At 45.6% G+C, this 22,714-nt stretch overlaps 1 protein-coding gene across 2 annotated transcripts in view; it reads right to left on the reverse strand.

The window, feature by feature from the left end:
- MPP2 (MAGUK p55 scaffold protein 2) overlaps nucleotides 1-22,714 on the reverse strand; it is a 66,173-nt gene that overhangs the window by 22,094 nt on the left and 21,365 nt on the right. Inside the window, exons 3-5 of one of the 2 annotated variants that reach the window (XM_081884543.1) lie at nucleotides 11,890-11,990; nucleotides 4,416-4,568; nucleotides 528-677 (exon numbers count right to left, since the gene is read on the reverse strand). In XM_081884543.1, the coding sequence (XP_081740669.1) occupies nucleotides 528-677; nucleotides 4,416-4,568; nucleotides 11,890-11,990 (404 nt within the window). Of the gene's footprint in view, nucleotides 1-527; nucleotides 678-4,415; nucleotides 4,569-11,871; nucleotides 11,991-22,714 lie in introns of those variants that run through there. The other variant, XM_081884542.1, reaches the window with a different exon arrangement.

Here is a 22,714-nt window from a genome sequence, read left to right on the forward strand (position 1 = left end):
TCCAGCTATCTTTTGTCAACAACAAATTGTCGCTGGTTTTTGTGTTGAATATATGCTAGATGGTAATTTATGGACCTAATAGGTATCTAAAGCCATTTGCACATAACAAATAGGAGCCTACTAAACACAAAACACTGTTGTTGCATGCAGGTTTTATTTCATTTGTTTTTTATCTTATATTTTGGAAATGTACCTCCAGGGTTTTTTCCTTTAATTTTTTTTGGGGGGGGGCCAAGAGAGTGGGGCCCTAAGCTATAGCTTGTTTAGTTTATATATAAATCCAGCACTGGTTAGTTGGTTGGTTGGTTGGCTGATTAATTGGTTGGTTGGTTAGTTAGTTAGTTAGTTAGTCAGTTAGCTAGCTGGTTGGTTGGCTGGTTAATTGGTTGGCTGGCTGGTTAATTGGTTGGTTGGTTGGTTGGTTGTTGGTTAGTTGGTTAGGTGGTTTGTTACAGGTCTGCTCAGTATACTAGCCTTTAAACTAAAATATGGCGAGGCGAATGACAGTGGGAAAAGACTTTACTCACCAGGTGCTCCCCAGCAGTCTTACGAATCCCCACCATGCGCACGGCATCTGGGGGCACCGGCTGGTTGTTGAACATGGGGTCCAGGACTGGACTGGGTGGTGGCGTCTCGTAGCTCTTGGAGGCAACGGAATCGTGGGTTTCCAAGAGGGACTGAGAAAGGAGCGCAGCAGGGGTGGGAAAGAGGAGGCAACAGAAAGACTCGCTCAGCTGAGACCAGAGACAGATTAAGTAAAACATAAAGGAGGGGAACGGGCCTCGTTACGGGGGATCATGAGGATCAAGTCTTTTGCACTAGGTCCTGGATCTCCAGGCCTTTCTCTCCAAACAGCACACTCATGATACCCCAGAAAGCACAGTAATGGCTTGCCTAGAGGCATCCCTTCATATAGGAAGCCTAAGAAACTGCCCTAGGCTGAGTCAAACACTTGGTCCATCTGGCTACACTGACTGGAAGCAGCTCTCCAGGGATTCAGACATTCCCACAGGGAGATGCCCATGAATGAACCCAGGACGTTCTGCGTGCACATAAACAGGTGCTCGACCACTGAGCTACAACCGTTCTGCAGCTAATATGCATATTTGTGCAAATTTATGCCATGGGCCTGTGTCCAGAGACCTTAAAGTCCCTAGTCACAACACTGGAAGCAGGGGCAAATTTTCCAAGCCGTACCCAGAATGTCAAAAATCAAGGGGTGTCTTATCCACAGATACATCCCCTCCATTTTCTTAAATCTGAGTCCTCCAAAATAGGGGGGGGTCTTATACATGGGGGCATCTTATATCAGAAGAGGATCTATTCCACGGTGATTTCCGAAATCACTAGATTCAGCCCAGCAAGAACATACACAAACGCACAGCGTCCTGGGGAACTATTAGGCCATATATAAATGGTTAGATATATAGTACAACAGGTGTAGAGGTGCCTATCAAGCTGGGACTAGGGAGTGGACCAGGCTTCAAATCCCCACTTAGCCATGACAGTCACTGGGTAATTGTGGGTCATTCATTCTCTCTGAGCCCACAGGATTATTGCAGAGATAATACCATGTGTGTCACCTTGAACTCTTTAGAGGGAGATGAGATCACAACATCTGAATGACATTGGGAGGGGGCAGAATCTAAAGAGCAGAATTCCAAGTGTATTGCAACTTGGCTTCTGATACCTGACTATTAAATTATTATTATTATTATTATTATTATTATTATTATTATTATTATTATTACCCCGCCCATCTGGCGGGGTTTCCCCAGCCACTCTGGCCAGCTCCCAACAGAATATTAAAAACACGTTAAAGCATCAAACATTAAAAACTTCTAAACAGGGCTGCCTTCAGATGTCTTCTAAAAGTCAGAAAGTTGTTTATTTCCCTGACATCTGATGGGAGGGCGTTCCACAGGGCGGGCACCACTACCGAGAAGGCCCTCTGCCTGGTTCCCCGCAACCTCACTTCTCGCAGTGAGGGAACTGCCAGAAGGCCCTCAGCGCTGGACCTCAGTGTCTGGGCTGAACGATAGAGGTGGAGATACTCCTTCAGGTATACTGGACCAAGGCTGTTTAAATATTGTTTAAATATAGTCTTAAGCTTTTAACTAGGCAATAAATGAAGCTTTCACTGTTAATAAGCTTCTACTTCAGTTTCCTGTGAAAACTGAAGGCAGCCCTGTTTAGGGAAGTTCTTAATCTTTGATGTTTTATTGTGTTTTTAATATTCTGTTGGGAGCCACTCAGAGTGGCTGGGGAAACCCAGCCAGATGGGCAGGTATAAATAAATAAATGATGATGATGATGCATAAACCTACCAGTTAAAACAGGACAGGCAAATCCTTTTGAGAATTTGAACCCCTCCCTCATGCCACCTTAGACACAGACAGAGAGGCAACACTAGCAGAGAGAATCTACACTTTGAGTACCGTATTTTTCGCACCATAGGGCACACCGGACCATAGGGCGCACCCATTTTTGGGGGGGGAAATAAAGGGGAAAACATTATTTCCCCCCCCCCAGGCGCGGGGCTGGGGCGGGGGAAGCTCAAGCTTCCCCCGACCCCGGCCCGCAAACAGGCAGCTCTCTGCAAGCCGTGGGAGCACTCCCGCTGCTTGTGGAGAGGTCCGCGAAGCCTGGGCGCGCTGAGCTCAGCGCGCGCAGGCTTCGGCATGCTGGCAACTCTCCGCAAGGAGCCGGAGCGCTCCGGCTCCTTGCGGAGAGGTCCGCGAAGCCTGGGCGCGCTGAGCTCAGCGCGCGCAGGCTTCGGCATGCTGGCAACTCTCCGCAAGGAGCCGGAGCGCTCCGGCTCCTTGCGGAGAGGTCCGCGAAGCCTGGGTGCGCTGAGCTCAGCGCGCGCAGGCTTCGGCATGCTGGCAACTCTCCGCAAGGAGCCGGAGCGCTCCGGCTCCTTGCGGAGAGGTCCGCGAAGCCTGGGCGCGCTGAGCTCAACGCGCGCAGGCTTCGGCATGCTGGCAACTCTCCGCAAGGAGCCAGAGCGCTCCGGCTCCTTGCGGAGAGGTCCACGAAGCCTGGGCGCGCTGAGCTCAACGCGCGCAGGCTTCGGCATGCTGGCAACTCTCCGCAAGGAGCCGGAGTGCTCCCGCTCCTTGCGAAGAGGTCCGCGAAGCCTGGAGAGCGTGAGGGGTCGGTGCGCACCGACCCCTCTCACTCTCCAGGCTTCAGCGAAAGCCTGCATTCGCACCATAGGACGCACACACATTTCCCCTTCATTTTTGGAGGGGAAAAAGTGCGTCCTATGGTGCGAAAAATACGGTATATACATCAACAGTCTGAAGTTACACGATCCAGCAAATTTGCCGAAGCTAAGCAGGTATTCATCTGGTCAGTTCCTAAGTGGGAAAACACCTGGGAACTCCTGGTGTGTCACCACACAGCCCATACAGAAGAAAAACCAGGTGCAAACGCAATAAGGAAACAAGCAAATAAACCAACAGCATTAAGCCAGATGCCTCAGGTGTCTCTGCAAAAAAAGAGGACATAAACCATGTCTTTCTTATAGACACGGGGGGGAAATAAAATACATCTCGCTGTCGCACATTGCTGACCAAAGGCACCTCATCTCTCAGCCTGGCATGAAGCAGAAAGCTTTATCCATCGCCAAGTCGAACCCCTCCCCCCAACTCCAGCTGCCAAACAGGGCACATCCACAGGTGTCCCTTATTAATATCCTGGCCCTGTGGGTCTTTGTGCAAAAGGGCACTTCTCCCGACACTTTTCTCTCTGTGTGTGTCACACACAGACCAAGCTGATATGCGCTGGGATTCCTGCTAACACCTCCTTATGAGAAATGAGCCCTTACTGAATTGTCTGTCCTCCTTCCAGGGCCACTTGCAATGAGCCCCGGGCTCCAGGGTCTATGTGGCATCAAAAATCCCAGTTCAGGTCTGGAAATAACACCTTTTTCTCACTCCCCGGATCTTGAGAGACAGCTGCCTCTCACCTGGAAGTGAGGCTCCCTTCAGATAAAAAACTTCACAACTTTTAGAAGACATCTGAAGGCAGCCTTGTATCGAGAAGCTGTTGTTGTTGATTTTATTTTTTTATTTATACTTTTCAAATTCATACATTTCATTAGTTTTACAACCAAACTAACATTTGAAAATTCGACTTCCTTCCCCCTCTTTCTGCGGTTCCTAAAATTCATTTTTAAAGATCTTCTGCATATCCAAATTCATTTAATTGTCTACTGTAAACACGCACTCTTATAAAACTGCAGGTTATTACAATGATCCTGCTCATGTTTTGGTTTACAATTTATCTGTAAATATTCGAGAAACCATTTCCATTCTTTTTTTTAAAAAAAAAGTTTAGTTATCTTGATTTCTTAGTCTTCCGGTAAGTTTCACCATTTCCCCGGATCTTGAGAGACGGCTGCTTCCTACCTGGAAGTGAGGCTCCTGGAGAATGCGAGCCAGTTCGGCGGCCGTGCTGTCTTGCTGAGCGATGCGAGTGATGTCTCTGAGTATCTCCTGGACCAGCTCCAGATTGTTGTCCCTCACGGCTTCCAGCTTTGTCTCCTCCAGTCGCTCGTGAGCCTGTACAGTGGGCGGGTGGCAAAAGGGTGAAGGAGGGGAGTGGATTAGAGAGGCACATGTAAATAAACACACAAACCAACAAAGCCCTGCGAACCCTTTAACCCTTTGTCCTTCCGACACTGTGGATGCTGGAGACCTACGGGGTTATGTTTCCGTGGATGCCTGAAAAACCCACCGCCCTGTCCCTCAAATTAAACCAAAAGCATGTGTGTGTGGTTGATAGAGCTCTCCAAATTTTAAATATGGGTGCCTGCGGAGTTTGGGAAAACTCATCAGCACTTTCCAGAGCCAAAAGGGTAAGGTTGGGGGGGGGGAGAGAGGGTGTGTGTTGTGAACTGTGTAAAGGAAAGGGGATTGGAAGAATTACTCACACATGCCGCTCTCACACAAACACACAGCCCACTTGCTCAGAGCAGCATCCCCAGAAAGATCAGAGCCTCTCTCCAGCCTTTGACAGGGAGCGCAGCCAGAAATCAGGCAGGTCTTTGCTGCAAAAGGGATGAATCGCTGGCTCTTAAAGAGCCTTGAGAAAGGCTGTCAAAAGGGAGGCAGACACAAAAGAGAAGGAACTAAAAATAAGAAGGCTCTCAAGGAGAAGCTTAGCGTTGCCTGCCTGAAGTCAGCAGGAGGGGGGTGGGAAGGAGATCTTAATATGAGCCAGTTCTGGAATCCAGGACTGGATAGCGAAGTGCGATGTTTCTGGATAGCTTTAGCTGGAAAATGGGATAAAAAATCCTGATTCTAGCCCTCTCGAGAGCAACTTTCCCAGACTCCACTATTTGACAGGGGATTAGGTGAGAAGGGAGAATGCATTTGGGCCCTCAATCCAGGAAACATTAACATACAAGTTTCGCTAGGTTTCTGCGGCCAGCTTAGGGCCCAACTAAAGGAGAAACAGGAGATGTCCAGTTTTCTTACAGTATCTGAAAGCAGCCCTGTTTAGGGAAGTTTTTAATGTTTGATGTTTTAATCACTTTTATTATTATTATTATTATTATTATTATTATTATTATTCTGTTGGGAGTTGCCCAGAGTGCCTGGGGAAACCCAGCCAGATGGGCAGGGTATAAATAATAAATTATTATTATTATTATTATTATTATTATTATTATTATTATTATTATTATTATTTCTACTATTATTAAAAGGGGGATACAGTGATTGGGATCAGAGGTACAGCATGAGGGAGGGTCCGCTTAACCCTTATCCTTCCTGCCATTTCCCTGCTCAAAATCACTCCCCAAGCTCTTTTTTCAGCCTGCGGCTGGAAGATATGTGATCCCTGTATCTTTTCCCCCCTCAAGGAGAAAAGCTGTTTGGGGTAGGGATGTGGCAGGAGAGGAGAGAGAGAAATTTGATTCGATTCACATCAAAAGGCAGATCTACCTAATGTGCAGTTTCCTGAAACTGCATGTAAACAGAAACACAACAATCCTTCGAGATTCTCTGAATTTTGCCATTCTCCAGCCGAGTAATGTGTACAAAAATGCATACAACTGAGGTAAAATGTGTGTAAAAATGCATATTCACTGTTAAAGCATACAAATGAAGACAAATATATTTTACAGAAATGGGTATATCACATTTAAAAAATGTGCATTTTAAATGCTGGTGAATTTTAATGAGGACGTTTTAAAAAAAATCAAACTGAAGTGAAAATGCGAAGGACTGAAATTAAGATTTGAAAAGCGAGAAATCAAGAGAATTGAAAGACTATGTGTTACCGCTGGCTTAGTTAGAAATGAATTCAGCATTTCAGAGAGATGTTGCCCATTTCATTTTCAATTACTATTTCAGTTATTGTTACTTGATTATAAATAAATTAAATTTCATTATTATCTGAACTTGGTTGAAATAAAATATGTGTTTCAGATCCTGCTGATGCATTCCCCATTTCAAAAGCAACCTGGCTCCAAATGACTAAAAATTCCGAAGCCAGAAGCAGGTTTGCTGTGAACTGTCCGGCAATCTTCGGATGGAGGGTGGTGTATTAATGATCTAGGTGACAACCATTTCGCACGGGGGTCTGTTTCTGGGTCCCCACACCTGTCGGCAGAGCGTGCATAATTCTGCCTCCGTTCTTCCCTCTCTGCATTTCTTTGTGCAGAAAGCACTGATCTGATGTATAGAAATATTTCCTATTCTAATTCATTCAAGAGAGTTCTGGAAGCTTCTCTGTGTGAAAGAAGCAAGCAGAAAGTGTCTGAAGTTTGGGTTATTCCTTCAGAGAAGCTGAATACAGCTGGTTAAAACTGGCTCTGTTATCTCTTTCTGCCAAGATCATGCTGACTAAAATAATAGGCCAGAAGGAGCCTGGGTTTCACTTTTCTCTTTCTATCTGTTTTTTTTCTGGTGTGGTGTTTTGTACATAGTATGCTGAGTGTTAAGGTTTAGACTTCTTATAAGTTATTGTAAGTTTAAATTAAGTCTACTGCAACTGGATTTCTTTTTTTATTTTAATTTCTTTTTTAATTTTATTGAATTTATTGGTACGGGGGAAATAATAAAACAAAACAAAAAAGAGAGAAAAGGAAATACATAGATAAGACAAAAATAAATTACTATTTACACAAACAAAAGTCATTCCCACCCCGTGACTACCCATCACCACACCCCACCGCTTCCCTCCACCACACCTCGACTACCATTCATTTTGAATTTCGTATAAAACTTTGCAATATTTTAAGTTTTATATTTTGATCTTGTTATGACATGACTTATTAATGGTTTCTGTTCCACTTTACTCCTTTAATCTAAACATATCAGCATGTTCTTTTTTGAACAGTGTTTATCCATATATTCTTCAAAACATTGCCATTCTTGTCTAAGTTTTTGATTTGACTGCATTTTTATATTTGCAGTTAGCTTGCCATTTCTAGAAATTCGCTTAATTTGTGTAGCCAGTCATCTTTTGTAGGTATTGTCTCGGAACTGGATTTCTTACGGACGGTGCCATCCTGAATGTATTGGATTTGTGACCATTGTTCTCAGTTGCCTTCAGCAGCAGTAAAGCTCTGCCTCTGGTCTGTTAAGTTTTTACTCTACTAACTATACGTTGGAGTTCTGCTCTGGATCAATATTGAGTAGAATTCCATGACAATAACGACTGCACACACTTGAGAGCAGGCGCTGTTGGCTGTCTACTCTTCCTGGGTTGTTTGCTTATATTATCTTTCATTTTAATGGCTAATTTTCCCTAGTGACTGCAGTGGAGAGAATGAGGGACAATTAGCTGCCAGAAGAAAGATAAGCAGAGGTAAACAACAGAAAGGTGGCCAGGGATTAATGTCTCTGAGAGTGTGTGCGCACCCGCAACTGTGAGCATTTCTCACACACCCCATCTTCCTTTGCCTGCCTCTAGGGGAACTGCCTCTGTAACCTGAAGTGTCTGTAACCTGAAGCGTCTGTAACCTGAGCTACCACTGTACTTGCACCGATGTGCTTTCGAACTGCTAGGTTGGCAGGAGCTGGGACAGAGCAACAGGAGCTCATTCCGTCGCAGGGATTTGAACCACCGACCTTCCGATTGGCAAGCCCAAGAGGCTCAATGGTTTAGACCACAGCGCCACCCGTTCCCATTATGGATATATAAGCCCTTGCAGGTTCATCAGGCTATTTCTGTGGTATTCCATATTCTAACAGGGAACTCATTCTTCAAGTGTGCATTCTTGTGCAGCCAAAACAATGCCATCCAATCAGAAGAGGGATGGATCAATGGAGTGTGGGGACTCAAGATTTGCAGAAGTACCCAAAACAGCCCAATGAGGAGGAATAAGCATGCTAAGTACCGTATTTTTCGCCCTATAGGACGCACTTTTTCCCCTCCAAAAATGAAGGGGAAATGTGTGTGCATCCTATGGGGCGAATACAGGCTTTCGCTGAAGCCTGAAGAGTGAGAGGCTCTCGCTCTCCAGGCTTCAGGAAGCTCTGCGCAACCCTCCGGAGCCCGGCAAAGCCGCGCCGGCTTCCGGAGGGTCGCGCAGAGCTGCCTGCATTCCGAAGCCTCTTCAGCGCACCTGGTCTTCGCACAGCTGTCCGTAAGCCTGGGGAGACCGGTGCGGCTCCCTAGGCTTGCGGATAACAGGCTGTTCTGGGGGCTGGGGTTGGGCAACCAGACTGTGCCTGGGGGGGGGGGGAATAATTTTTTTTTTCATTATTCCCCCCCCCCCAAAAAAAAAACCTAGGTGCGTCCTATAGGGCGGTGCGTCCTATGGGGCGAAAAATACGGTAGGTGCAGAATACTGCCTGACTGTTCAGGGAAGAATATGGAAAACTATGGACAGGGAGGATGGAATGAATTATTCTGGAAAAGCACATCGCTGGCTGGAAGCCTGAACAGAAGTTCTCTGCACAGCAATGTGTGCTGAGACAAAATTATCCCCTCCAAATTCTAACTAGTGAATGCTTTTCTCAAATACTCTCCCGCTATTCTCTAAGTGGCTGAATATTTGATGGCTGCTTTTGACATCCAGCTACACTGAATTTTGTTGTTTGATGCCTGACAGGTTTTGACAATAATTTATTGGTTGATGCTAGCAATTGTGTTTGATAGAGCAGGCTGGACAGATAGCAAGTACACAAATTGTATTATTGAGCTTCAAACCAAAAACCACACTCAGATTACGGCTAATTATATCTACTAATAAGATGGTTATTATCTTCTTTTGGGAAAGCGCCACTGAAGGGTGATCCGTAAATATTTTAAATAAGAAAAAGTACATGAAAACATTTTATACTAGAAAAATAAAAAACCACTTCCCATCCCAGAGTAGTTAAGAAAAAAAACGTGGGAATCAGCATTGGTATTTAAAGTGGCACACCAAGCAACAGCTGGAATAAATGTTCAAGAAAGCAAGTTTCTTGAAATGTGGGGTTTATTTATACATTTTTGGAATAATAGAATTGGGGGATAGTATCCCACCCTATGCTAAACAAGAGTTGAAAGCTCATTCTAAAACTGGGGGTAAACATGTTTGGGCTCTATTCAATTACTGTGTTTTTCCGTGTACAGTGGTGCCCCGCAAGACGAACGCCTCGCAAGACGAAAAACCCGCTAGACGAAAGGGTTTTCCGTTTTGGAGGCGCTTCGCAAAACGAATTCCCCTATGGGGTTGCTTCGCAAGACGAAAAAAATCTTGCATCCCCCCCCCCGCGGTTTTTTTTTGCTTTTTTCGCCCTTTTCTTAAGCCGCTAAGCCGCTTATCAGCTGTTCCGCTGATAAGCCGCTTAACAGCTGATCGCTGGAAGCCGCTTGACAGCTGTAGCGCTAATCCGCTAAGCTGTCAATGGGCTTGCTTCGCAAGACGAAAAAACCGCTAGACAAAGAGCCTCACGGAACGGATTAATTTCGTCTTGCGAGGCACCACTGTATAAGACTATATTTTCCCCCAATTTTTTTAAGTTTAAAATTGGGGGTCGTCCTATACACAGAATATTGCAATTCGTTATTTCTTAATTTGGGGTTCAAAAAATAGAGGTCGTCTTATACGTGGGGGCATCTTATACACAGAAAAATACGGTAAGTCCTACACAGAGTAGACAAAATAAAATATGAATTTTGTTAGTCATGTCCATTAGCTATAATGGGTCTACTCTTGAGTAAGACTAGCACTGCCCCCGCCCCGCAGTTTATCCTAACTGTGTTACACCTTGTTTGTAACATTTTTTCTTATAAAAACACTAAATGAAAAACCCATTTATAACTGGGCCTTTCTGCCTCAGCTTGAGGCAGCTTGCAGCAAAATCAATAAGTCTGATCAATAAACATCAACAAAAACAAAGAATATGAACAAGCAGAGGAGAGTAAATAATACACAAAACTACTTAGCAGCGGGGAATCAGGCAAAGGTCCCCAGCTGATATGCAATGGCTTTTAAAACAAACAAAAATACCAGCCAGCCCACATGATGGACAGCATGCAATGGTAGTTAGTACTTGACAGCGTTAGACAGCTGGACAACTTAAGAGATTTGTTTTTTGAAAAACTGCCCTGAGAGACACTCGCGGCTTAAAGCGGTTGAATTTTGAGGAGGAAGTTTTTCCTGCTTAAAATGGCACTTTTAAACTTAAAATGTCTTGTCCCAAAATTGCCAGAGTTTTATATTTCTGCAGATTCTGACCACCACCTCTCTCCTGGAACATGAAAGAAAGAAAGAAAGAAAGAAAGAAAGAAAGAAAGAAAGAAAGAAAGAAAGAAAGAAAGAAAGAAAGAAAGAAAGAAAGAAATCTTGAGCCTGCATACAGGCAGTTCATGTGTCTCAGGCCTGTGTCCTGTATAATCTAAAGCTGAAGCTGTGCTGTGATGAACTATGGCTAAAATGAAGTTGTCTGTAATAGCAGAAATAGGCTGGGCAGGGGGGGGATTGTCCCCAACAGGGTGGATAAAAATCAATGATTTAAAAAAAAACAAATAAGATTTTTTTAAAAAATTAAATCAGATTATTATTTTTTAAAATTGGATTTTTAAATAAAATGCTTTTGGAGGAAAAGTCTTTCTAAAGATAGTTTTCTGTTTAAGTTACATTATAGCCCAACAAAATATTAAAATACAGTGGTCTGTTAAACATTAAAAGCTTCCCTAAACAGGGCTGCCTTCAGATGTCTTCTAAAAGCCAGTTCCACAGGGCAGGCACCACCACCAAGAAGGCCCTCTGCCTGCTTCCCTGTAACTTGGCTTCTCGCAGTGAGGGAACTGCCAGAGGGCCCTTGGAGCTGGACCTCAGTGTCCAGGCTGAACGATGGCGGTGGAGACGCTCCTTCAGGTACACTGGACCCAGGCCGTTTACTTTAATATCACATTGTATTATTTCTCTTTGGAATTTTGAGATTTCGTGAGCAAATCTTTTTTTCCCTTATCATTTTTAAATCATTCATTTATCTGGATGTGTCATAACCAGTTTAGAATGGAATCTTTAATCTTCTCACTTGTTTTGTATTCCTCCTGAATCTCATTTTAAAAGAACCACCTTGCACTTGGATAGTTACCATCATCCATTCTGTCACACCACATGGGACCCATTCAGCTAAAAAAACACGGAAGAAGTGTGTGTGCGTTAGTGTGTGTGTGTGTGTGTGTGTGTGTGTGCATTTGTATTATGTGTGTGCAGTGTGAAGGCCAGATTGTGTATCCAGGTAAGGGGGAAATAAAGCGAGCAGAGAATAGGTTGTCAGCTAATCTATTCGGCAAATGCGTTAAGGGCAAGATTAAGAAGGAGTAAGCGATGCAGCGGAAGTGGGTGGAACTGGAGAAGCAGGATCTGTTGCAGCAAACTGCCCCTCTCCCAACTACCCCATGTAACTGTACCTTAGCCAATGATCTTACTATTGGACTCTCCATGAGGCCACGGAGAAAGATGAGGTCCAGGTCTCCGGCTCCCATAGAGTTCGGGAGGTCACTGAGGTTGTCCAAGACCTGCTGCATTGCTGTGTAGAGAAACAACAGGGATAAATGAATTTATTATTTCGGTCACAGACTAGTACCAGCCCACATACAATATCAAGGAAGTCATAGAACACGATAGGGATACATTTGAATTTGCAATTAGGTATTGCAGTTAGGGACGTGGGTGAGGCTGTGGGTTAAACCACAGAGCCTAGGACTTGCCAGTTAGAAGGTCGGCGGTTCAAATCCCCGCGACAGGGTGAGCTCCCGTTGCTCGGTCCCTGCTCCTGCCCACCTAGCAGTTTGAAAGCACGTCAAAGTGCAAGTAGATAAATAGGCGGGAAGGTAAACAGCATTTCCGCACGCTGCTCTGGTTCGCCAGAAGTGGCTTAGTCATGCTGGCCACATGACCTGGAAGCTGTACGCCGGCTCCCTTGGCCAGTAAAGTGTGATGAGTGCCGCAACCCCAGAGTCGGTCACAACTGGACCTAATGGTCAGGGGTCACTTTACTTTTACCTATTGCAATTAGGGATGTTATTTCATTTTTTATTGCGGCGGGGACAGAAATCATAACAAAACAGGTGTGATCAGGGCCAGCCCAAGACATTCTGGCACCTGAGGCAGGCCACAAAATGTAACCTACCTCCCCACCATAGCCTCCAACATTTCTCTGATGAAAATAGGGACATCCTATCCCATAATAATAATTTTTCTATTCCTGCCCTGCCCATCTCACTTGGTTGCCTCAGCCGCTTCTGGCATATATACAAACATAATAAAACATTAATTTTTATTTTTATTTTTTAAATTTCTCTATAAAGCGCTGCCTTCAGATGTCTTCTAATGGTTGTATAGTTACTGTACTTATCTCCTTGGCTCCACCCACGGTCAAATAACTCCATACCTTCCAACATTTCTCTGAAGAAAATAGGGATGTCCTAAGGAAAAGCGGGATCAAATCAGAAACCAGGGAGGCTTTTGTAAATCTGGAACTGTCCCTGGAAAATAGGGTCTGTTTTCAGCTGCTCTGGGGGGCTTTTTATCTTAGACAAATGCCCTTGTCGCAGGAACCCCCCCCCCCAATCATTCAGTTTGTACAAACTTCACACACACTCACACACTACATACGCTACACTTCTGTTATAAATTCATAGAAAATCAACCATACATCGGATTTGCACTGTTCCACTTTTATTTTACTCCATGAAGGAAGGACTACAAAATGGGGAAGGTTTGATACAGGCCAGCCATAATCCCTTCAGCATACCAGCACATACACAGGAGCCCTGCCCAGTTGCTATGCCAACCCTGATGGTCCTAGACAGAAGACAATCAAGATCACAAAGAACTTGCATATGGGAGTGGATTCAGCATGGACTGGAACAAAGGACAAGAATCAGCTCTTCCCTCTGGGGGCAGGAAACTGCAAACTCCCCTCTGTCACCTGGAAAGTACTAATGGGGAAGGGGAAAGGGGGAACCAGCCAGGTGACAGGACACTCAGGTTACCACCACAACTCCTCCCTCAACCCCTCCTTTCTGTGATGTATGTTTCTGGGGGTGGTCTTGATCTACAGGGTGCCAATTTCAAAAGTCTTTATAAGGCCTCGCACACCATTTTTCTGGGTCCTCCCTCTCTCCTGCAAGTGAGGGGAGCACCCTGTTGCAACAGTTCAATAAAGGCCAAGCCTACAGGCTGCTGTTTTGCTCCAAGTTATCCTGGTTGGTGTCTTTGTTTTTGTCCAAGGGAGCCCTCGGATTTTTCCGTTGACACCCTAAATAAATAAAGAATCTTGCTTCATCGGAATACAAACGGGAAGGGGGAAAAGCCATTTCCCTTCACAAAATTTAACCAAATGAGGAGGTATTTGGCACAGACTAGTCAGTAGTGTGCCCTACATTTCCAGCCCCACTAGCTAATTCAGGAGAACGTTTCATTAACGACGGACGCTTTTGTTGATCAATTTACTGACTGGATCACCAATCCTACTTCATTTGCTGTGTTCGGTGGGGGGGGGGTAATTCCCCCTCATATTTGCATTCCCTGAGAGGGAAGGAAAAACCAGACTGCAGCCTCTGTGCCTTTGTCCACATGCGCACACAGAGCGCAAACAAACAAACAAGTAGCGTTTGTGGGTCTTGGCAGACAGCCACAGACATCTGCTTCATCCCCAGATGATAAATTCATTAATACAGGATATAACTGGGGTTCCTCTCTTGCCTGTCAGTCCACAGAGCAGGCAGAGAGGCCTCTGACCGCTGTGGGGCGAATGGTTGAGAGGCTGTTGAAAACATTGTGACAGAAATAGCCACACGCAAACGCCAGGCACTAACTGCTGAGAATCGTGAGGCTCTCCCAGAGACGGACGGCTGTTCTTCTCATGTATCCCACCCCCCGCTATAGTGGCTAATTGTCCCTGTGAGTTATGAGGGGACAGGGTGGAGACAGCAGATGGAGAGGGAGAAGCGAGCCAGCAGTTCCCTCTCCTCATGAGGGGGTTTTGTCTCGGCTGGAATCTCTGCCAGCCCTTGACGGGAGTCTCGGGACTCTCAACCCTGAGGGGGCAGCGAACGACAGTGGCAACCTCGGTTCTCGAACAAAATCCGTTCCGGAAGCCCGTTCGGCTTCCGAAACGTTTGGAAACCGAGGCTTGGCTTCCCACCGGTTGCAAGAGCTTCTTGCACTCAGCTGAAGCCGCGTCGCACGTTCGGGTTCCGGAAAACGTTCGAAAACGGAAGCATTTACTTCCGGGTTTTTGGCGTTCAGGAGCCAAAACGTTTGGGAACCAAGGTTCCACTGTACTTCAGACAGCAGAGTTCCACATGGCATATTTTAAAACTCTGCTCCCTCGATTAAAAACAAAAAAATCCTGAAAATAAAAGCTATCACACCAGGGAGAAAGGTTCTGAAACAGCACCATCTTTCCGCCCAGAGTGGGCGGGGTATAAATAAATTATTATTATTATTATTATTATTATTATTATTATTGGGGGGTTTTTCCCACAATGGGATATTACTGCCATATTCTGCTGCACCTGTAGCAGACCAGGCTTCAGAGCCTGCCTTGCAGGCTCAGGTTTGGGGGCTTGGGCTGGGTTGCCACGGCTCCCCCCTTGTTGGCAGGAGGCCTGGATCCAGCAGGCCCCCAAAGTATCCATATTTTCCAGGGACAGTCCCGGATTTACAGAAGCCATCAAAGTTTCTGATCTGATCCAGGAATGTCCCACTTTTCCTTAGGATGTCTCTGTTTTCATTGGAGAAATGATGGAGGGTATGGAATAGGATGTCCCTATTTCCATCAGAGAAATGTTAGAAGATATGGAATAAAGGTAAAGTTAAAGGGACCCCTGACCATTAGGTCCAGTCGTGGCCAACTCTGGGGTTGCAGCGCTCATCTCGCTTACAGGCCGAGGAAGCCGGCGTTTGTCCACAGGCAGCTTTCCAGGTCATGTGGCCAGCATGACTAAACTGCTACTAAACCACTACTGGCTCAGTGGGGCACTGTGTCAGAATCCAGAGTGCACGGAAACGCCGTTTATCTTCCCGCCGCAGAGGTACCTATTTATCAGCTTGCACTGGCCTGCTTTCAAACTGCTAGGCTGGCAGGAGCTGAGAGAGAGCAACGGGAGTTCACTTCACTGCAGGGATTCGAACCACCGATCTTCTAATGGGCAAGCCCAAGAGGTTCAGTGCTTTAGACCACAGCGCCACCCGCCACCAATTCTTTTGAATCTACTCCTTTCCCCATCCGATGGAGGGAAATGGGCAGTCTTCATTGTGCGTTCAGTGAACAAGAGGATTCAAAGCGTGGTTCCAAAGAAGCCAAATGCATTTTCGAAATGTCCAGGGGCACATTTGGAAAGATCAACCCGAAATTGTACATTTCCCTAAAACGCAGAAAGCCGCCCCCCCCTTTTTGCCACAACCAGAAGCTATGAATTACCACTTCTTTGTCGTTGTCAACACACACTCCCGATAACTTAAAGAAGGCTGAGCTGTCAGAGTCTGTTACCAAGATAGGAACGTGCCACCTGCAATAGCTCAACAGGCAGCTGGTGGGTAGCAGCATTTGTGAAGGAATTTAGCTGCCACCAGTAAGCAGCACTTAGTGACAAAAGAAGGTACATATTAACCCTGTTCAATCATGGATGTGTGGGGAGATGCCGGGGATGAGGGGCTGGAGTCAACCCATGTCAACCCAGTGTCAAATGGGAAGTGTAGATAGGTATGCATTAGCACATCCTAACCAGGGGGCTGGACCCCTATTGTCCTGTTAGTTCAGCCAGAGTCAGAAAAGGTATTTGGAAAGCTCAGTTGCTTAGAGCGTGGTGCTGATGACACCAAGGTTGCAGGTTCAATCCCCGTAGGGAACAGCTGCATATTCCTCCATTACAGGGGGTTGGATGAGATCAGTGGTTCCCGACACAAGACCTACCCACTCTGGAAAAATGGCAGATGCAAGTAATGGACTACATGGAAATGGCGGAAATGACTGGCAGAATCCGAGACCAGGGAGAAGAGTTGGTGGAAGAAGACTGGAAGAAATTTAAAATTTATCTACAGAAACATTGGAAAATTTTTGAATGTTAATGACATTGAAATGAACTGAAGGGGTTCTAGCAACAAGGTAAAAAATAATATTGGATTGATAATAGATAAATTAATTGGATATGAATTTGCTGAATTAATTTTCAAAAGGGATACAAAAAAGGGAGATGTGAGGAAGTCAGGGAAATAAGTGAATCAAAGATGAGGAATCAAAAAGAGGGATTTTTGTGTGTGTTTTTAATGTGTTTTTTTTTCTTTTTTTCCCCTAAGTTAAACTTCTGTATTTTTTGTATTTTATAACTTTATATTTTTGTGTATGTGGTTTTTTTCCCTTTTTCTGTTTGTTGTTATTCCTAAAACCTAATAAAATATCTTTTTTTAAAAAAAAGAGATCAGTGGTTCCCAACCTTCTTTAGGCCATGCCCCACCTAAGCATCTCTAAATTCCTGATGCACTGCCCCCACCCCCACCCCACCACCACCGGTGACATATAATTCTTATTATTCAAAAAGTGAACTCCTATCCACATGGAGGAAGCCTAAAAGGCCATTGGGTTGATCTAAACAAGCTTCCAAATTGCCCCCCCCCCCTTTAAAAATCAAATTGCCCCGTTGTGGGGCATGTGCCCCTTGTTGGGAACCACGGAACTAGATAATAATAATTTATTATTATTTCTATAATAATAATTTATTATTTCTGCCCCACCCATCTGGCTGGGTTTCCCCAGCCACTCTGGGCGGCTTCCAACAAAAGATTAAAAATACATTAAAACATCAGTCGTTAAAAACTTCCGTAAATAAGAATAATTATTCTTCAGGATCCCTTCCAGCTCCGTGAATGGAAAGAAAGGAGGGGAAAGCGGACTTTTATTTCAGTTTAACCAAAAGAGGCACGATGGCATCTTTCCCTACACAAATGCCACTCGGAACATTCAAAAAGCTTCCAGGTTATGCAGAACTCTTTCTTTGCACAAAGCCTAGATGAAGAAGCAAAGCTCAGCGGTTTTGCATCTGTTTTGCATGCAGAAGCTCCTAGGGAAGTAATAGTGCCACTGTATTCTGCTCTGGTCAGACCTCACCTGGAGTACTGTGTCCAGTTCTGGGCACCACAGTTCAAGAAGGACACTGACAAACTGGAACGTGTCCAGAGGAGGGCAACCAAAATGGTCAAAGGCCTGGAAACGATGCCTTATAAGGAACGGCTAAGGGAGCTGGGCATGTTTAGCCTGGAGAAGAGGAGGTTAAGGGGTGATATGATAGCCATGTTCAAATATATAGAAGGATGTCACATAGAGGAGGGAGAAAGGTTGTTTTCTGCTGCTCCAGAGAAGCGGACACGGAGCAATGGATCCAAACTACAAGAAAGAAGATTCCACCTAAACATTAGGAAGAACTTCCTGACAGTAAGAGCTGTTTGACAGTGGAATTTGCTGCCAAGGAGTGTGGTGGAGTCTCCTTCTTTGGAGGTCTTTAAGCAGAGGCTTGACAACCATATGTCAGGAGTGCTCTGATGGCGTTTCCTGCTTGGCAGGGAGTTGGACTCGATGGCCCTTGTGGTCTCTTCCAACTCTATGATTCTATGATTCTAGGTTCAAGCCCCAGCATTTATGGCTGCCCATCTGAAAGCTGACATAGAATCACAGAATTGTAGAGTTGGGAGGGACCCTGGGGATCATCGAGTCCAACCAAGAAGCAGAGCAAGGTGGGTGTGGTGGGTGTGGTCCACCCTGGGTGTCATCCCTGGGGGGCGGGGTTTGACATCGCCACTGCCCCCGGGACACTAGCCCCTCCCTCCAGGTGCAAGCCCACCACCGGTCCAACCCTTTGCCATTGCAGGAATTGTCATGGAATTCTACTCAATATTGATCCAGAGTAGATTCCAATGTACAGTTAGCAGAGTAACAACTTAAACACATGGCAGGATTCCACCCCAAAAAAATAGACCAGAGGCAATTGTATTTCCTCCAGAAGAGCATTACCGCTACTGAAAGCATATGAGCATTATGGTCACAAATCCAATACATTTAGGATTGGCACAGTCCATAAGAAATCCAGTTGCGGAAGACTTAACTTAAACTTCCAATTACTTATAAGAAGTCGAAACCTTAACACTAAGCACACAGACCATCACACCAGAAGGAAGAGAGACAGAAAGCGAAAGTGAAACCCAAGCTCCTTCTGGTCTTACTATTATAGTCGGCATGACCTTGACAGAGAGAGATAAGAACATGGGTAGGAAAACGAAGGCCTGGGGGCCAGATCCGGCCCAATCGCCTTCTAAGTCTGGCCCATGGACGGTCCGGGAATCAGCGTGTTTTTACATGAGTAGAACATGTGCTTTTATTTAAAATGCATCTCTGGGTTATTTGTGGGGCATAGGCATTCGTTCCTCCTTTTTTTTCAAAATATAGTCTGGCCCCCCAAAGATCTGAGGGACAGTGGACCAGCCCACTGCTGAAAATGTTTGCTGACCCCTGGATAAGAGAGCCAGTTTAAGCCTGCTGTACAGTGGTACCTCGGGTTACATACGCTTCAGGTTACATACGCTTCAGGTTACACACTCCTCTAACCCAGAAATAGTGCTTCAGGTTAGGAACTTTGCTTCAGGATGAGAACAGAAATCGTGCTCCGGCGGCGTAGCAGCAGCAGGAGGCCCCATTAGCTAAAGTGGTGCTTCAGGTTAAGAACAGTTTCAGGTTAAGAACGAACCTCCGGAATGAATTAAGTACTTAACCTGAGGTACCACTGTACTCTGCTTCTCTGAATGAATAACCCAAACTTCACGAACCTTCTGCTTGCTTCTTTCACACAGAGAAGCTTCCAGAACCTTCCTGAATTAAGTCGAATAGGAAAGATATCTACACATCAGATCAACACTTTCTGTACTAAGAAATGCAAACTGACAGAAATATGCATTTTGTCCCATGCAAGGATCGAACCTGCAACCTTGGCAGTATCAGCACCACATTCCAGCCAACTGTGCTATCCAGGTCATCTTTGCTACAGCAGAATGTGTGGCTTGGCTTTACAGCTCTCTCTTTCTGTCTCTCAGCCGGCTGCTGTTGCTTCCACCCCTGGGTAGACAGAAAGCAGCTTCCACAGAATTAACCCTACTAAATATTTCACACATATCTAGGACGGAGCCTTAATCTGGAACACCAGGGAAGTGGGCAGCCATTATCATCCCCACAGTCCCTTGCCTCGGGGGCAGCTATCTCCTACCTCCTCGATGAAGCTCTGATTTCAGAGAGGAAACGAAGAACCTCTCTTCCGAAAAGAGGTCACTCACTGGGCTGCCATTCACAGCTGTCTTCTGGAAAGATGCTGAAGGCACTTCTTCCTGCTGCCGTGGCAACCGTCTCAGGGTACCACAGCCCTGCTAAGATTGCTCTCAGCTCAGTTTTGCAGCGGAACCAAAGGCAAGGGGAGGCAGTTCTTGCCCACCTCTTTTCTAACAGTCTCAAATGAGGCCGAAAAAAATTGCCAGACAATGAGATGCAAAATATATAAACTGTGTGTGTGTGTGTGTGTGTGTGTGCGCATGCATTTGTGCCTGCTTACAAGAGCAAGTAACACTTGTCAAGGAGGTTGGTTTTGTGAATTGCGTTCTCTCTTCTACTGCCAGCAAATTTGGACTGAACTCTGATGGGGCAACAAGTGAAACTGGCTGATTAATGGATTTGGACCAGCAGCTACCGCCCTTTAAATGTGATATACAGTGGTACCTCGGGTTAAGTACTTAATTCGTTCCGGAGGTCTGTACTTAACCTGAAATTGTTCTTAACCTGAAGCACCACTTTAGCTAATGGGGCCTCTTGCTGCCGCCACGCCACTGGAGCACGATTTCTGTTCTCATCCTGAAGCAAAGTTCTTAACCTGAAGCACGATTTCTGGTTTAGCGGAGTCTGTAACCTGAAGCGTATGTAACCTGAAGCATCTGTAACCTGAGGTACCACTGTAAATGTGCTTTGCTGCCATGAACCCTCACTACTACTGTGCATTAAAAATGGGCTTTCACCACCCTGAATGTGTAGCTAAAAAGATCCCTCAGATTTTAAACCAAATATGGAAGCTTCCCAAACACTTGCAGCCCAGAAACCTAGAAATCTATTTTTATGTACATATATCCCACTTTTAGGCTACAAACCCTCACAAAGTGGCCAGAAATTGAATAATTATCTATTCCGCTTGGTTCTCAAAATTATAATGTTGTCTCTTTAAAAGATTGCTGCCAGTGTTTTTAGGAACTGGGTGCCACTTCCATTCTCAGGACACTTAAATCTTATAAGGGTACTTAAATCTTATAAAGGGTACTTAAGTCAATCAAGCCTGTTCAGGGTGGAGTTGCGCCAAACTTTATCAGCAAAAGTTACCAGAGAACTTTCAGTCTCGCCTCAAACTGTTGGAAAGTATCAGCAGACACAGGGGAAAATTTGGCAAAATGCCTCCCCCAGCCTGTACACACACACACACACACACACACAACCTGAGCCTACAACCGGGGGGGGTGTTCACAGCATTAACACCCCAGCAATAACTTGCTTTGGAACGTGGGTGGCGCTGTGGGTTAAACCACAGAGCCTAGAACTTGCCGATCAGAAGGTCGGCGGTTTGAATCCCCGCGACAAAGTGAGCTCCTGTCCACCTAGCAGTTCAAAAGCACATCAAAGTGCAAGTAGATAAATAGGTACCGCTCCAGCGGGAAGATAAACGGCGTTTCCATGTGCTGCTCTGGTTCGACAGAAGCGGCTTAGTCATGCTGGCCACATGACCCGGAAGCTGTACGCCGGCTCCCTCGGCCAATAAAGCGAGATGAGCGCCGCAACCCCAGAGTCGGCCACGACTGGACCTAATGGTCAGGGGTCCCTTTACCTTTACCTAATAACTTGCTTCCCTCATAGTCACAGCCTTGGATTAAAACAGAAATCAAGCATCCCTATGACTTCCCAGTCTACCACTTTCCTTCTGGCTTTTAGTGCACACCACCCAACTCTCTCCACTCTGCCCTTTGTCCTTCTCACTATTCGAGAGTTGAGGGAGGAACCCCACCCATTTGTCATCTGGCACAGACCCACTTCCTTTGTTCCCTTAATGGCCCATCGCCCAGGCTATCGCTTTGCCAGAAAGCTAGCCTGGCTTATATTTTAACAGTTGCTGGATAGGATGGAGAATTCCAGGTGCAACACAAATTTATCTTGACTGTTGAAGAAAGGAGTGGTCTTGATTCCTGCTGCCTCCCAAGCCAGTTTGCTAGGACTCTAGAGGCTCAGATTCTGAAATTGAAGGTGAGGTTGGGGCAAAGCCTGGCTAGCATTCAAATATGGAGCAGGGCATAGGAAGCAGCTGTCTTGCCAAGCTATTTTGACCATCTACTCTAGATAATAATAATAATAATAAATTTTATTTATACCCCGCCCTCCGCGACCAGAGCCAGGCTCAGGGTGGCTAGCACCAATAAAATTTCAGTAAAACATAATAAGAAAAACAGCAATTTAAAATACAGGTGAAAATGCAATTTAAAACACAGCCTCATTTTAAAAGTCAAAGCCATAAGGGGGGAGGGAAATATAAGGGTCAGACTGAGTCCAAACCAAAGGCCAGGCGGAACAGCTCTGTCTTGCAGGCCCTGCGAAAAGATGTCAAGTCCCGCAGGGCCCTGGTCTCCTGTGACAGAGTGTTCCACCAAGTCGGGGCCAGTACTGAAAAGGCCCTGGCCCTAGTTGAGACCAACCTAACCACCTTGCGACTTGGGACCTCCAAAATGTTGTCATTTGTGGACCTTAAGGTCCTCCACGGGACATACCAGGAAATGGGTCTCCACTCCAGCAGAGCGTCTTTCCCATCACCTGTTATGTAATTCTTTCAGCTGGAAGTGCCAGGGAATAAATGGGGGACTTTATGCACACTCCCCCTGAGCTATGGTCCCTCCATAGCTGGTGGGCAGCGCACTGCCAGGGTTTGGAGTGGGGATTAGAGGCTGAAGGCGCAGAGGCATGGGCGGAGCTAAGGAGAAAAGGGCTGAAGCCAATCAAATAACAGCTTCCCGCCGCCTCTAACTCAGGGGTCAGCAAACTTTTTCAGCAGGCAGTCAGTCCACTGTCCATCAGACCTTGTGGGGGGCTGGACTATATTTTGGGGGGGAAATGAATGAATTCCTATGCCCCACAAATAACCCAGAGATGAATTTTAAATTAAAGCACACATTCTACTCGTGTAA

The sequence above is a fragment of the Podarcis melisellensis genome, assembly GCF_964234715.1.
Source record: "Podarcis melisellensis genome assembly, chromosome: 13".
Taxonomy (NCBI): domain Eukaryota; kingdom Metazoa; phylum Chordata; class Lepidosauria; order Squamata; family Lacertidae; genus Podarcis; species Podarcis melisellensis.